Genomic DNA, 15,696 nt, shown 5'->3' on the forward strand with positions numbered 1-15,696 from the left:
TTGGGGGAACGCTTAGACGACTTCTTCTTCTTGGTACTGTACTGTACCCACTGTATGCCGTCCCAACTTACGCACTCCGGACACGTGTCCGAGGAGGAGCAAACTTTACCCCTGCACGTGGAACAAAGGGAATGAGGGTCCACTTCTGGCTTAGAGAGGAAAGCCCCACACGACTTTCCGGCTCTAGGACCAGGGCAACGACGCACATGCTCCATCGTTCGCACACGAAGGGCCAACACTATAGAGTTACAAGCACACTGGGATATACGCAAGGGGGACGTACTGAAACACTTGCGAATAACGCACTACGCAGAAAAAACACAAGTCCCCACACTGGAAACATGTGGAATCACAAACGCGCCAAAGGATCGAGAGAGCGAGAGAGTGAGATGTTTCACATCTCACGACCAAGAACTTAATGGCGATGCTGACCCGGAGAGGCAGTGACCTGCCCTGATCCTGCCCTCAGGGCACATCCTGGTGGCCGGGGTAGAAACTATACAGAGCGGGATAGGGGGATAACGGCGGGAAAATCTTGGTCGAGATTGAGAGGTCACCAAGTGACTCCTAAGGAAAGTAGTTCTCGGTGAGTATATTGTGTCGGAACAAATATGTATTCATATTTAGTCATTTTTCAAATTTAAATGGATGAATGTATGTATATAATTTTGACCATACGGACCAGTACTGGGACTTGGTAGAAGAGGTTGGAGAGGAAGATGGATGAAAGGAAGCAGGAACAAAGGTAAAGCAGAAGGGAAGCTGCAAAATACCTTCAGTACTTTCAGATGCACTGAAAGTACAATCTCTCTTATTGGCAGAGTGCTAGATAATTCTAGCATATACAAAGAAATGGGCTGCAAAAAGTCCAGTAACAACACACTTACATTACAAAACTCTACAAAATCACAAATTTTTAAGTAATTTGATCACGTCGCGACCAGAAACTTACTGACGAGACGACGACCTGAGCTAGCACGCTTCCCGACCCCGGGTCGCCTCAGGGCACATATCACACTGCCTGAGGTTGACCCCTTAGAAAACGGAAAGAGGGTAAACTATACAAAAAGCTGGTCGGTTAGGTAGAGTTACCAGTAACTCCTAAGAAGGTAGTTCTACGTAAGTAACCGTGTTGGAACAAATAGCATTTCCAATTAGACGAATTATGAAATGGAACTTACTTGATTCAGCAGTGATGGTTGACGGGCGGTCCACTTGGAAGTAGAACTTCAGCGGGTAGATGTCATCGAACTCCACACGGGATATGCAGCCAGTAAATCCTTCCGCCATACTCTCGTTCTTACCAATGTATACGTATTGTATATTATTGAACTGGGCATCGGCTGACCCCTTCACATCGAATATCCATGACACAGGCTCATAGTTATCAACCTGAAGGAAAGGAATAGCTTCATTGTTTTATGATTATCATGAAGTACCACAAAAACTATGCAATGCAATCTATATTTAAAGGTTTTAAAGGATGCTCATGAACGGTAGAGGCAAGAGACCGTGTCAATGCCCTAGAGACTGACCATACATACATACTATATTATCAGCGTCCAAGCCCCACTCCACTCAAGTATTCTGTTCGTAATACTAGTCAGGCAGTTAATTCTAATAGCCAGGCCTTCTCTATCATGAGGCTCAATACTACACAGTATTCTATTAGTTTTATTCCAGTTGTGACCAAGTCGTGGAATGATCATCCTAATCGGGTAGTTGAATCAGTAGAACTTCAAAATTATAAGTTGCAGCAAATGTTTTATGTTAAGCAGGCTGATATAAGTCTTTTTATAGTTTATACATGACACATATGTTTTGACATTGTTACTGTTTTTAGAGTGATTTATTGTTAATTTGTTCTCATCATTTATTTCCTTATTTTCCTTTCCTCACTAGGCTATTTATCCCTGTTGGAGCCCTTGAGCTTATAGCATCTTGCTTTTCAAACTAGGGTTATAGCTTGGCTAGTAATAATAATAATAATAATAATAATAGGAGCAGGGAGGGCCAAGCAATGGCTGCTGATGATTCAGCAGGTAGAACTAAATGCTAACATTAAACATTACAAAGACAATATTCATACCATATATACTGTACATGTACTGTTTTCTTGTAGTAGTTTTTTTATATAAAACAGTGAATCAAATGTACACCAAACCTGATCAGTTCAGTGGACAGCATAAATACTGTTTATATTTCTATGTAGAAACTGATAAAGATAGTCTTTGATCATAATCTATACTGTCTATTTTAAGGGAAAAATAGTCTTTGATCATAATCCTTTTCATTCACATTAATATTTTAGGAGGAACAATTTAAAGGGAGCAACTGACATAGCAACATCATGTATATGATAAAAATATGATTAGTGTAGCCTCAAGGGACTCTTGTAATGGATCTAATATCTATAATCACATTGTTAGCAGCTAACTCTGAACCAACATGTTGCAAAACTGATGTTAATATAGAGCTATAACTCTTAATTAACAGCAGTCAAAAACCTTTTCCCAATACTAAAAATATCCAAGAAGGAGCAACTGTTAGTTCTGACAAAATCTAATCAATCAAACATATTTAGTCAACTGAAATTAATGATAAAAGAGTACAAAATATCCGATAGGATATCTTATCTTGCCTGCATTGTTAGCTTCCTTCCGGAGTCCGATCGGAACAACCTGACATCGTGGTTTTGACCTTCGTGGAAAGTGCGTTTGCTAAACACTTTCTCGTGCCTCTCAAATCCAAAGTCGAAAGTTACTTTTAAATGACCTGCAGAAACATAGAGTAAATACCAATAAATAAAGAAATATTCTAAAGGATATTAACAAAGAAACTAACCACTCTTCACTCACATTGAAGCTAATAAATCTATTCATGACCTAGCTAAATAATCTATGATAAATTTTCATATGTTAATGAGTGAAGACAAACATTAAAAACCTATTTTTTTATGATAAAACACAGCTGATAATGCTAAGATATAAATTAATATCCTAGGAATAACATGGAATTACTTTAAATCATAATTTGAGATAAGTTTTTATTCTGATAAAAGTACATGATGGATGATGAAAAGGACCTTATACATTATAAAAAGGTACCTTACGCATTACGAAAACATACCTTATGAATTAGGAAAATGTACATTATGCATTCTGAACTGGTAACTTATGTATTACAAAAGGGTACCTTATACATTTTAAAAAGGTGCCTTAATCTACTCACCTGAATTGGATATAGCTAATGTTAAGTATTCTCCAGATATATTCGAATAAAGACCCATTAGGAATCCCCTTGGATTTGTGGTGGTGAATCCAACTCTAATCTTTTCAGCAATGGTAGACTTGTAGGTTCCTGGAATCTCGTATTTCACCATCGTATCTGTCAGCATCTTGATGCCAATTTCTGATGAATATAAAGAGGAACATTATTAGCATTTCTTCAAATAAATATCTAGATATAAAAGAGCAACATCAGCATTCCTTCAAAATAAATATCAGGATATAAAGAATATCAGTATTCCTGCAAATGAATATCTGGATATAAAAGAGCAACATCAGCATTCCTTCAAATAAAGATCCGGATATAAAAGAGCAACATCAGCATTCCTTCAAATAAATATCCGGATATAAAAGAGAAACATCAGCATTCCTTCATAAAAATATCTGGATATAAAAGAGCAACATCAGCATTCCTTCAAAAAAATAATATCAGTATTCCTTCAAATAAATATCTGGATATAAAAGAGGAACATCAGCATTCCTTCAAATAAATATTTGGATATAAAAGAGCAACATCAGTATTCCTTCAAATAAATATCCGGACATAAAAGAGCAACATCAGCATTCCTTCAAATAAATATCTGGATATAGAAGAGCAACATCAACATCCTTTCAAATAATTATCTTACTTAGCCTACTAACCCCACAAAACTCTATTCTGTCTATTTTAAGGGAAAAATTTACCAATTACCCAATCAACATATTGTTGTATAAAGTAACAGTGAAATACTAGTAAAAAAAAAATGGAGGGTTTTCATGAAGGAAAATGCTATTTCTGAGACGGTACAGTGTGGTCTTTCGAATACTCTTTTACAACAAAATCCTTTGGAGACCACACAGCAAATTAACTACAACACTGTTGCATTACCGCCATTTCATTCTTTTCAGTAAGCTACGTTAACTGTTAATACACACACTTGCAATTAACAAAATAAACTTCCACAGGATATCTCGTATCACTGGATGACAAAAGTTACAACATTTACAGAATGCATATGATGATAATCTTGGGGGACTACTGATCCTTGGTTTTAATTAATGCAAATTTCAGCCTTTATTACAACATGTCTACAAAGAATTAACATATTTGGCGAATGTGTTGGATCACCAAGTCAGAAGACAGATAGATAAAACTCATTCACTAATTTCAAGCTGTATAATAGCTATGAGAGTATATATTAGCAATCTTAGCACGCATTAATACTTATACAATACAATTCTAAACCTACCATCTGCGCAAATGGGGCCTTTGAACGCAGTCCACCGACAATCGCACTCGTATTTGGAGTAACCTTCGTGACATGTGCCATTGTTAAGACATGGGTTAGACTGGCATTTGCCTAAACATCCACCATGAACTCCATACATTCCCTTTTCTGCTCTTCCGCGCAAATCTTGAAGTTCGCCATTCAGAATCAAGGCTCGGATACAGCCCACGTACCCGTCGCGGTAGTCCACAGCTGCACCTGTAATGTAAGAAACGTGCTTTACAAAAACCCCCGTTACACTAGAAATAAATTCTATGAAACATGTGCTTTACTAAAACTCGTTATAAAGGAATAAATTCTAAGAAACGTGTGCTTTACAAAAGACCGTTAAACTAGAAATAAATTTACTGTGCAATGAATATTAAAAAAAATAATAAACAAAGTACCAACTTCATCCATGCAACAACATAAGTTTAATAAACTTTCATCGCAAAACTTGATACTGTCATAGTTGACAACACTTAATACTGTCATTGTTAACAATTGAAACTGAAATTAGTCTGTGATAAACTTTACCTTCATAAGATGAAATTGCTTTCAATAACCTTTGCAATGATGATGGTATATGGAGTTTAGCGCTAAAGCCAAAGAACTGTGACCATGAAAGTCATACTGTGCGACATGTATCCATACATACATGCGAGTACAATTTATGTTAACATTTGTATGCATAAATACACTTTCATTTAAATATGGGTTGGATACAAATGTACCTAGAGTGGATATGAATGTGTTGAGGTGGTTTGGCCATGTTGAGAGAATGGAAAATGGCTGTCTGCTAAAGAAGGTGATGAATGCAAGAGTTGATGGGAGAAGTACAAGAGGAAGGCCAAGGTTTGGGTGGATGGATGGTGTGAAGAAAGCTCTGGGTGATAGGAGGATAGATGTGAGAGAGGCAAGAGAGCGTGCTAGAAATAGGAATGAATGGCGAGCGATTGTGACGCAGTTCCGGTAGGCCCTGCTGCTTCCTCCGGTGCCTTAGATGACCGCGGAGGTAGCAGCAGTAGGGGATTCAGCATTATGAAGCTTCATCTGTGGTGGAATTGTGGGAGGTTGGGCTGTGGCACCCTAGCAGTACCAGCTGAACTCGGCTGAGACCCTGGTTAGGCTGGAGGAACGTAGAGAGTAGTCCCCTTTTTGTTTTGTTTCTTTGTTGATGTCGGCTACCCCCCAAAATTGGGGGAAGTGTCTTGGTATATGGATGGATGGACAAATGTACCTAAAAACTTCCTACATTTCTTTCATAAATTACTCACAAATCACTCAAACTTTCACACAACCTTGCACTAATAAAGTTAAAAATTATACACTATTGGAAATAATAAATATTCATAATAAAAATCTAAATGATGACGAAAATTAATCTAAATTTCATTAAAACCTTTTATGGATCTTAAAAACCTAATAAAAAATTTGACCGTTTTGCCTTTATCTTATGAAAAATACAAAAGAGAAATTCACAGTAAGTTTAACTCTTCTTCTCATTTTGAATGACTGACTGACAATCGCTGAGCGTTATCAATGATTTGATGTAACAAACAAATAATTATGTACTTTAACATACATCAACTTGGATTCATTCGGAGCAGTGACTCAAAAGACAAATTTATCACTGAGGAGTAGGCATACAATTTGATACATAATAAACCAAATAAATAGTTTTGGAACTCAAAATACCTTGACTAAAAACAACCTCATTCATAGTTTCGATTGAATAATTAATTCCATTCTAAACGAAATAATAGATAATTTACTGTATGATAAAATCAACGTAATACAAAACAACCAATAAAATTATTTCAATACATCCCTTGAAGTTTGAACCCATGTCCAGGACTTGTCGGGATGTGCCCATAGGTCCGATTAAGTTTAAAACTAGCTGTGGCCATAATCCTTGGATTAGGTACTAAAGCATAAAGGCGTAGTATTTCAATGCATTACTGTATCACTTTCCTTTGCTTGAGTAAGTATTAACTTTCAGTAAGAACACAGGAAATGCATGTTTGTCTTACTTGGTATGATATATGGGTATATAAGAAGCCTCTCAGTCGTGATTTCATTTCAAAATAAACCAAGTGTATTAATATTCATTGAAATTGAAAACTATTTATTATTTTATAATTCAATGGTACATTTTAGATGGATGATTAATTATAGACCTGTTATCAAGGAAAAAATCATAAGTTACCTAGATCAGAATGTATTGTAGAAACCCATAAACAAAAATAATATATAAAAGGGATATGCGAGAAAAAAGAAACCCTAGAGAAATAATATGAATGTTAAGGAAACGGCGAATTTCCTCTTACTAAATACATAAAATTGTTATTTCCTTGTAAAAATAAAGTACAGGTAATTAAAGTAGCAAGATAAGGGGATATTTGACTCAAATTCAATTACTTCATTCATTTGCTGGCAATTCAATAAACCTGATCGATAGGAATCACTATCACTAATATTGACATCATGGAAAATTAGGCATCCGATACCCACAGACCATAAAAGGCTGAGAATATTTGTCATGGCATAAATTACCGTAAATAAAAATACAAGACTAACTATAGTCCATTTCTTTTAGCGATGCATATTTGCACCGACTCGCAGCGGTGCCATTTTAGCTCGGAAAAGCTTCCGGATCGCTGATTGGTTGGACGAGATAATTCCAACCAATCAGCGATCAGGAAACTTTTCCGAGCTAAAAGGGCACCGTTGCGAGTCGGTGCAAATATGCATCGCTAAAAGAAATGGACTATATGTAATAGATTGCAACCATTATACAGCACAAGAATTACTTGAATAATGACAACAGATGCAAAATTCAAATCATTTCAAAAGAAATGAAATGACAAATCTACAGTACACTATTATTTCTTTAGATGCAAAGGGGATACAGTCTTAGGTCTCAGGTCTCAGTCTCGGTCTCGGTCTCGGTCTCAGGTCTCAGGTCTCAGTCTCGGTCTCAGTCTCGGTCTCGGTCTCGGTCTCGGTCTCGGTCTCAGGTCTCGGTCTCGGTCTCGGTCTCAGGTCTCGGTCTCAGGTCTCGGTCTCGGTCTCCGGTCTCAGGTCTCGGGTCTCAAAGGGGATACTTACCAACAACAAAATCTGACTCGAGGTGTATTGCTCGTACAGGACCACTGGGTTCCTTCACAACGGCTTTTCGACCGCCATCCACCATCATGCGGGCTTCCTTACGATTTCGTTCCACTAACACTGAATGCCATTCGTCGTCATTGAGTAAATAAGCTGTTTCGACACTAACACTCATAGGACCCGCTCCGGCCTGGTACTGGAACTGAAGTTGCATACCACCTAAATAAAAAAAATTAAAAATTTGAAGCTAATACCATTAATTTTGAAACTTGATCTTCTTAATTTCAATAGGGACTTGGTTCTCAACCTTAAAAGAATATATTTAGTCAATTCCCCGGTAATAATATTGATACTTAAATTAAAAATATGTACACTTAGTCTGTTGCTGCAACAACAGACCCCAAGTACTTAAACTGATCCACCTCCTCAAGTAACAATACAATATATTGTACAAATCATACATGAACCATGCATAAGCTTCTATGAGCTGATTTTTAAAATTTTCTATGACTAAAAGTAGAAAATAGATATGGATATATTCTAAATTCAAATTGCCATATCGCATACATACCTATAAAAATATTCCCAAATTTAAGTTTATTCCTCTTAAATACATGGCACCACTAAAGAACTCAAGCATCAGTTTCACTAAAACAATTATTTCCGAAACATTTCAAATCCACCAAAAATAAAAAGGCCAACTTACCAACAATGGAAACCTTGATGTAGTCTGAAGAGCCTTTAGCATGAATAAAACATCCATCTCTCGTAGTAGTTTTGAATTCAAAATAAATGTCGCCAGAATGAGCCATATCAAAACGAGGTAAAGTTATTATAGCGTCTGCTTTCCGGAATGTGACCACATTATCAAATACATCTGAAAGTAAGTTGATGAATTATCATATGAGCTAATTGACATAAGCATAATATAAAAGAATTTTAATCATTCACTGCTGAAGCACACAATCTACATAGCACTTTCCGATAAAAATTTTACCGTCTTAGAAACACCTGTAACAGAAATAATCCAATCTACAATATCTGCAATCAACAAAAACATTACTCCGATGGGCTAAAATTCTTCATTACTCCACCTAGCTACATTCTAAAGAATGTACTTAGGATTTCATCTAGTTTATCAAAACTATTTTGTTACATTGACCGAGACTCGAGAGTCCAGATATATTTTTGGAGCAACAAAATAAAATATTCAGGTTAAACACATAAAATATTCAGGTTAAACACAAACCGCAATCAATATTAGCCCAGTTCATGGTGAGAGGAACCAAAAATTGAGGCTAAACTAACAGTGACAAATACCACATCGATTAACACTTACTGTCGCCCTCACAAATCAGAGGTCCGAGCGTGTAACGTGCTTTCTTGCCGTCCAACGGAGAACCGGTATCACCTATCCGAAGCTGTCGGACAGGAAGGTGTTCCTTCACCGTCAATTCGCCACTATCAACAAGCCAGGATTCTAAACCTGTTTAGGAGTGGAAAATGTATTCAAATTAGAGAATATTACATGGAAAAATAACACCATCTAAATATAAAACACCTGCCTCTATGTTTGTGCACAAAAGGTAAAGAGGTGATTTTTAGGAATGGAAAATGTATTCAAATTAGAGAATACAGTATTACATTAAAAAATTACACTGTCTAGATATAAAACCACTGCCTCTATGTTTATGCACAAAAAGAGGTGGTAGCAGTATGGCTAAAAATGTCCAAGTTCAATTACAGATTTAATTCTTTAAAAAACTTGCAGAACATTCTAATCGATCTTTAAACATGTCACATATCAAGCTACTAGAGACTTTCAGAATGCTGAAATCCAAATAAATAAGAATTATTATCCCTCAAATACTATCAGAAAACTTTTATATTTTATTAATACTTATTTTTCTTTTATGGTTTCTATATGAAAGACCTAACTTGAAAGACCTAATTTAATGTTGTTACTGTCCTTAAATATTTTGACCATTCTTTACTTCTCTTGTAGTTTATTTATTTCTTTTTTTCCTTTCCTCACTGGGCTATTTTCCATCTGACTTTTCAAACTAGGCTTGTAACTTAGCAAGTAACAATAATAATCATAATAATAAAAATAATTGTAAAGTATTGAAGAAATCTCCTCTAAATACCAACAAGACCGAAATACCTCCTATACAGTACTACATACCAGCATCGCAGTTACACCATTTGCCCATAACACAGGTGCCCATGAGGCCACATTCACATTTGCGTGATCCTGGAAGCGATCCTCCCCAGTAATCCATCGGTTGGTTGTTACGAGAGACCCACCACGTATAAGGCTGGAAAGTAACAAATGCCATCACTAAAACATATCTAGTACAATCTAATCGTCAATCTCAGAGTGTTAAACAAAACTTGATCATTCTAATGGCATTAGTATACCAATTGAATGCAAAACCAATAGAAAACACAAAATCTAATTATAAAATATCTTTATTTAAAGTCTGATAATAAAATAAGCAAAAAAAGTTTCACTGATAAAAAAATCAGGATTTTTGGAATACACTGAAAATTAAATGCTGGGACCAGAAGTAAACTATAGTATGCTGAACATAATCTCCAACCTCATTGTGGCCAAAAATCTTTTAAATAAAAAAAATAAATCCTCTTCTTGTAATAAATGGCCTTAATTTTGATAGGGTAAGGTTCATGACAGCACTAATATGTATACTAGAGGTATAAGATTTTAAATGGAATATTAAATATAATAAAAAAATATATACAAAGACAAGATGAAGGAATGTATTCTAGAGAAAATGCACAACAAAAGGTATGAAATCTACATTATTTTTGCAATATTCTAGATTACAAAACTATATTAAGAGATAAAAGTAGGAAAGATAAAAAAAAACATGGAAAAAAGTCTTCTGGTTTAACCAGTTAAATGAGATATAAAATTTATATAATTGTAAGTTTTTTCACAGAGAGAAGACAGAAAGATGTGTGTGTGTCTCAATATATATATATAAAAAAAGACATAAGAAAATACGAAATAATCTAGACCATAACTCACCAAAAATTCTTGGTTTTCAGGAGACGGGGTATTGAACAGCTTAGCCTTCAAACATTCATAGTGTATACGCTGTCGACACTTAGTCGAGCGATTAACAAATATTTCTATCTGCTCCATCTCCGCATCATATATGATGTCTTGCACGTAAGAACCTCGTTTCTCAAAGCTATCGACTGTTGTTGTCATCTCATGTTTATGACCCAGATATGAAAACACTTTGCCGTCATCTGTAAAAACCAAAGTTGGACATTTTAAAAACCTACTAATCTAGGGTGGAGGGCTGGAGTGAAAAAAGCTCTGGGTGATAGGAGGATAGATGTGAGAGAGGCAAGAGAGCGTGCTACAAATAGGAATGAATGGCGAGCGATTGTGACGCAGTTCCGGTAGGCCCTGCTGCTCCCTCCAGTACCTTAGATGACCGCAGAGGTAGTAGCAGTAGGGGATTTAGCGTTATAAAGCTTCATCTGTGGTGGATAACGGGGGAGGGTGAACTATGGGACCCTAGCAGTACCAGCCGAACTCAGTTGAGTCCCTTGTCAGGCTGGGAGGAACGTAGAGAGGAGAGGCCCCCTTTTTTGTTTCATTTGTGTGATGTCAGCTAGCCCCCAAAATTGGGGGAAGTGTTGGTATATGTATGTGCTAATCTAGATTAACAGAAAGAAGAAAATAAGAGCAGTTATTATTAAAATGTAATAATGAAAAAAAGCATGTACATTACTGTATAGTAAATACATGCAGAATAAGGTGGTAGGTAAAAACCTTTTTAGGAATGTTCATCCTCCCACACAACATGCAGTCACAAAAACTGATATATGAATACATATACATATTCAGGCTTCAAAGTTTGTATGTAGATTGATTGAACAGATTTTAGTATGTATAGATATGGGTTTTTATTAGTAATTTTATTCACCACTTGCAATCATAAGGACATGATAATCATATTTCTGGGTTGTTTACTTAACAGCTGTGAGCTGCTTCTCAAAGATCTAAAAATATCACTTCACACATACAAGAGCGAAAGTGACTAACAATGTATTCTTGTCTGTCTTTTTTTCTGACCAAATTTTAAACTTTTGGACTAAATTTTCGTCTCGACATCTTTCAGCATAAACATAAAGTAAAAATTATAAATATATAAAAGAGAAGACACAGAAATCAGGACATATATTAGAGAGATGTGCAGAAAGTGTTCATTTATTTATGAATATCATATACTATATCAGAGAGCAGATAATCTATTCTTCAGAAAATCTGAGAAATTGGTGGAATTTTATGGAAATCTAAAATAAAGCTTTCCCCGGAAATTTTTAAGAAAAGGGTAATCAAATAGGTACCCAAGTCAGAAAAGGGTTGCATAAGGGATCAGACGTGCTTACATAAATACATTAAAAAGACTTTTCAATTATAAAATATATATTTTACATTAAAAAAACTATTTGAAAAATGAAATATAAATATTCTACAAGACAAAAATGCAATTATCTGAATTTCCTATATTCCAAGACAGTTTTTGTCAGTCGCTCTATATACAGAAGGCCCCTCAACTTAGAAACTTACTCTCCAAGAGGCTGTTTGTAAGTCGAATTTCATTACTTTTGGACTAGGGTAGGCCTAACCTGACTCTCATGTCTATGATTTCCAGCTATTAAAGTCAATAAATAGTCAGACTTCATATCACTCGCTTGTGACAACAACGTCATAACTCAAAAAAATTTATTTTTGAGTTATCCATATAGACATATTCATCTTCAAATGCAGATTCTTTTGGCAAAAGTGTCATAATTGTAGCTGAAAAATTGATCGCTTGAGGCGCTAAATGTCCTATAGTCCCTTTCTTTTAGCGATGAATATTTGCGCCGACTCGCGGCGGTGCCCTTCTAAATTGGAAAAGTTTCCGGATCGCTGATTGGTTGGACAAGATAATTCTAACCAATCAGCGTTCAGCAAACTTTTCCGAGCTAAAAGGGCACCTCCGCGAATCGGTGCAAATATGCACCGCTGAAAGAAATGGACTATAGTGACATACATTAATATGAGTGTTTTAATTGATTAAAATGGCTCTCCTGAAAAATAGCTATTTTTGAGTTATGACGACATTGTCGCAAACGAGCGATATGAAATAGATATCAGGTTATTACAAATGTCGTTTTGCTTACTGTATTAAATAATATAATATTGTTTTATTACAGTATTTCCTTATCTTATCTTTGTTATCGTCAGTTGGATTTATTTTTGTATATCGGCGTGTTTGTAAATCAAATGTTTGTAAGCTGAGGGCCTTCTGTAAGTCTTTAACCCTTTTACCCGCAGGCTATTTGGAAATTTCCAACCCTTAACCCCCAGGGGGTTATTTTTTCCCCAGCATATTTTGCAGTATATTTTTTTCAAATTGCTCTAACAGCCTTAATTTTTGTCATAGAGAGGTCAGGTTGGTCTCATTCTCTTGGAAAAGGCCTGAATTTTCTCAAAATATCAAAAATATGAAAAAAAATTTTCTATAGCATTTTTTTGCAAGGACGTACCGGTACGTCCATGGGGGTAAAGGGATGGCTTTTGTGAAACGTACCAGTACGTCCTTTGGGGGTAAAAGGGTTAAAGTAAAGCAAGAAATTATGTTGACCTAAGCCAATTCAAAATTTCAAAACATATGAAAGGAATCTATACAGAATGTCTTATAAAAAATACAAACAAAAAAAACTTACTATAAAATTCGCAAGTAACTGGGAAAGGTGACAAAGGTCCCGAGCCGTCAATATCGATGTAAACTTCGGCACGTTTTGAGCCTGGGTTCTGCTTCCCATAAGCAGCGCAAGATATTGGATTCAAAGCTACAAAAGAAAGAAAAGAAAAATCAATTAACAATTTAAAAGAATACATTTCATATTCCAAAAATGAGATTTACAGGAGAAAATAGTGGCACATTCTAGAAAAAAATATATAGAATTCATAGCTACAAAAGATATGAAAAATCAATTACTAATTTAAAGCAATACATTTCATATTCCAAAAATGACAGATTTACAAGAAAAAATAGTGGCTTATTCTAAAAAGAAAAAGAAAAATTACTGTATATAGGAATTAAAGATACAAAATGAATAAAAAAATCAATTGAAAAAAATAAATTTCTTATTCCAAAAATGACAGACTTACAAGGAAAAATAGTCACTTATTCTAAAAAGAAAAAGAAAAATTACTGTATATAGGAATTGAAGATATAAAATGAATAAAAAATTAATTGAAAAAAATACATTTCATATTCCAAAAATGACAGATTTACAAGAAAAAATAGCATATTCTAAAAAGAAAAAGAAAATTTATAAAGGAATTAAAGATAAAAAATGAATAAAAAATAAATTGAAAAAAAAACACATTTCATATTCCAAAAATGACAGATTTACAAGAAAAAATAGTGGCTTATTCTAAAAAGAAAAAGAAAAATTATGTAGGAATTAAAGATAAAAAATGAATAAAAAATCAATTGAAAAAATACATTTCATATTCCAAAAATGACAGACTTACTAGAAAAAATAGTAGCATATTCTAAAAAGAAAAAGAAAAATTATATAGGAATTAAAGATACAAAGTGAATAAAAAATCAATTTAAACGAATACATTTCATATTCCAAAAAAGACAGATTTATAAGAAAAAATATTAGCATATTCTAAAAAGAAAAAGAAAAATTACTGTATATAGGAATTAAAAGATACAAAATGAATAAAAAATCAATTTAAAAGAATGCATTTCATATTCCAAAAATGACAGACTTACAAGAAAAAATAGTGGCTTATTCTAAGAAAAAGGAAAATTATATAGGAATTAAAGATACAAAATGAATAAAAAATCTATTTAAAAGAATACATTTCATATTCCAAAAATGACAGACTTACAAGAAAAAATATGACAAAATCGGAGATAATTTGTATTTTTCCTAACCATACAAACCTTTGCTAGTTAGCGGGGGTAATTAACCCTCGTTAAAAACTATTGGCGCGTCATTTCAGCTACGCTAAAAGGTAAACCCAATGTAAATAGCGTGGTTTGTATTTCGGTTACGGAACAAAGAGGTATATTTAAAAAAAAAAAAAAACTTACATGTGTGGCAAACAGCTCCCGAGTATCCTGTCCCAGAGCAATCACAGAAAAACTCCTCGGAGTTCTGCTTACAGCGACCCCCGTGTTCACAAGGGTTGGGATTGCATCGGTCTATAATCTGGCAAGCTGCTAACACGACACCCTTAAGATCACTGATTTCCTTAAATTGAAACATTTAAATCATTAGTATAAAAGAAAAAGTATTACATACTGAGTCTTTTTATAGTTTATATATGACATATTTGTTTTTGACGTTGTTAATAGCTTATATATGACATATCTTTTTTGACATACTTTTTTTAGAATGATTTATTGTTAATTTGTTCTCTTCAGTTATTTATTTCCTTATTTCCTTTCCTCACTGGGCTATTTTTCCCTATTGGAGCTCCTGGGCTTATAGCATCTTGCTTTTCCAATTAGGGTTGTAGCTTGGATAGTAATAATAATAATAATAATAATAATAATAATAATAATAATAATAATAATATTATTATTGTTATCATTACTAGCCAAGCTACAACCCTAGTTGGAAAAGCAAATTGCTATAAGCCCAAGGGCTCCAATAGGAAAAATACCCCAGTGATAAAGGAAAAAGGGAAATAAATAAATAATGAGAACAAATTAACAATAAAGCATTCTAAAAACAGCAACAACGTCAAAACAGATATGTCATATTCAAACTATAAAAAGACTTATGTCAGCCTGTTCAACATAAAAACATTTGCTGTAACTTTTAAAAACTATTTATAAAGATTGTCCTCTTTAACTATAAAATGAGAATAGAAATATAAATACCGACCATAAATGCACATAACTTACCTCCTCTTTAGGTTTTTGCTTGAATCCAATAACAGAAATTCTCCTGATGCATCCAAGGAAACCAACAGAACCATATACACCACC

The 15,696-nt window shown here is 34.5% G+C and overlaps 1 protein-coding gene across 2 annotated transcripts in view; it reads right to left on the bottom strand.

The window, feature by feature from the left end:
* Positions 1-15,696, bottom strand: part of Nrx-IV (neurexin-4) — an 85,729-nt gene that overhangs the window by 31,374 nt on the left and 38,659 nt on the right. For both annotated transcript variants that reach the window (XM_068389500.1, XM_068389499.1), the window contains exons 10-21: positions 15,613-15,695; positions 14,794-14,953; positions 13,403-13,528; positions 10,698-10,924; positions 9,831-9,963; positions 8,985-9,131; positions 8,352-8,522; positions 7,646-7,864; positions 4,517-4,753; positions 3,232-3,411; positions 2,642-2,775; positions 1,182-1,392 (exon numbers count right to left, since the gene is read on the bottom strand). In XM_068389500.1, the coding sequence (XP_068245601.1) occupies positions 1,182-1,392; positions 2,642-2,775; positions 3,232-3,411; positions 4,517-4,753; positions 7,646-7,864; positions 8,352-8,522; positions 8,985-9,131; positions 9,831-9,963; positions 10,698-10,924; positions 13,403-13,528; positions 14,794-14,953; positions 15,613-15,695 (2,028 nt within the window). The remainder of the gene's footprint in view (positions 1-1,181; positions 1,393-2,641; positions 2,776-3,231; positions 3,412-4,516; positions 4,754-7,645; positions 7,865-8,351; positions 8,523-8,984; positions 9,132-9,830; positions 9,964-10,697; positions 10,925-13,402; positions 13,529-14,793; positions 14,954-15,612; position 15,696) is intronic.

Source organism: Palaemon carinicauda, chromosome 16 (assembly GCF_036898095.1).
Source record: "Palaemon carinicauda isolate YSFRI2023 chromosome 16, ASM3689809v2, whole genome shotgun sequence".
NCBI lineage: Eukaryota > Metazoa > Arthropoda > Malacostraca > Decapoda > Palaemonidae > Palaemon > Palaemon carinicauda.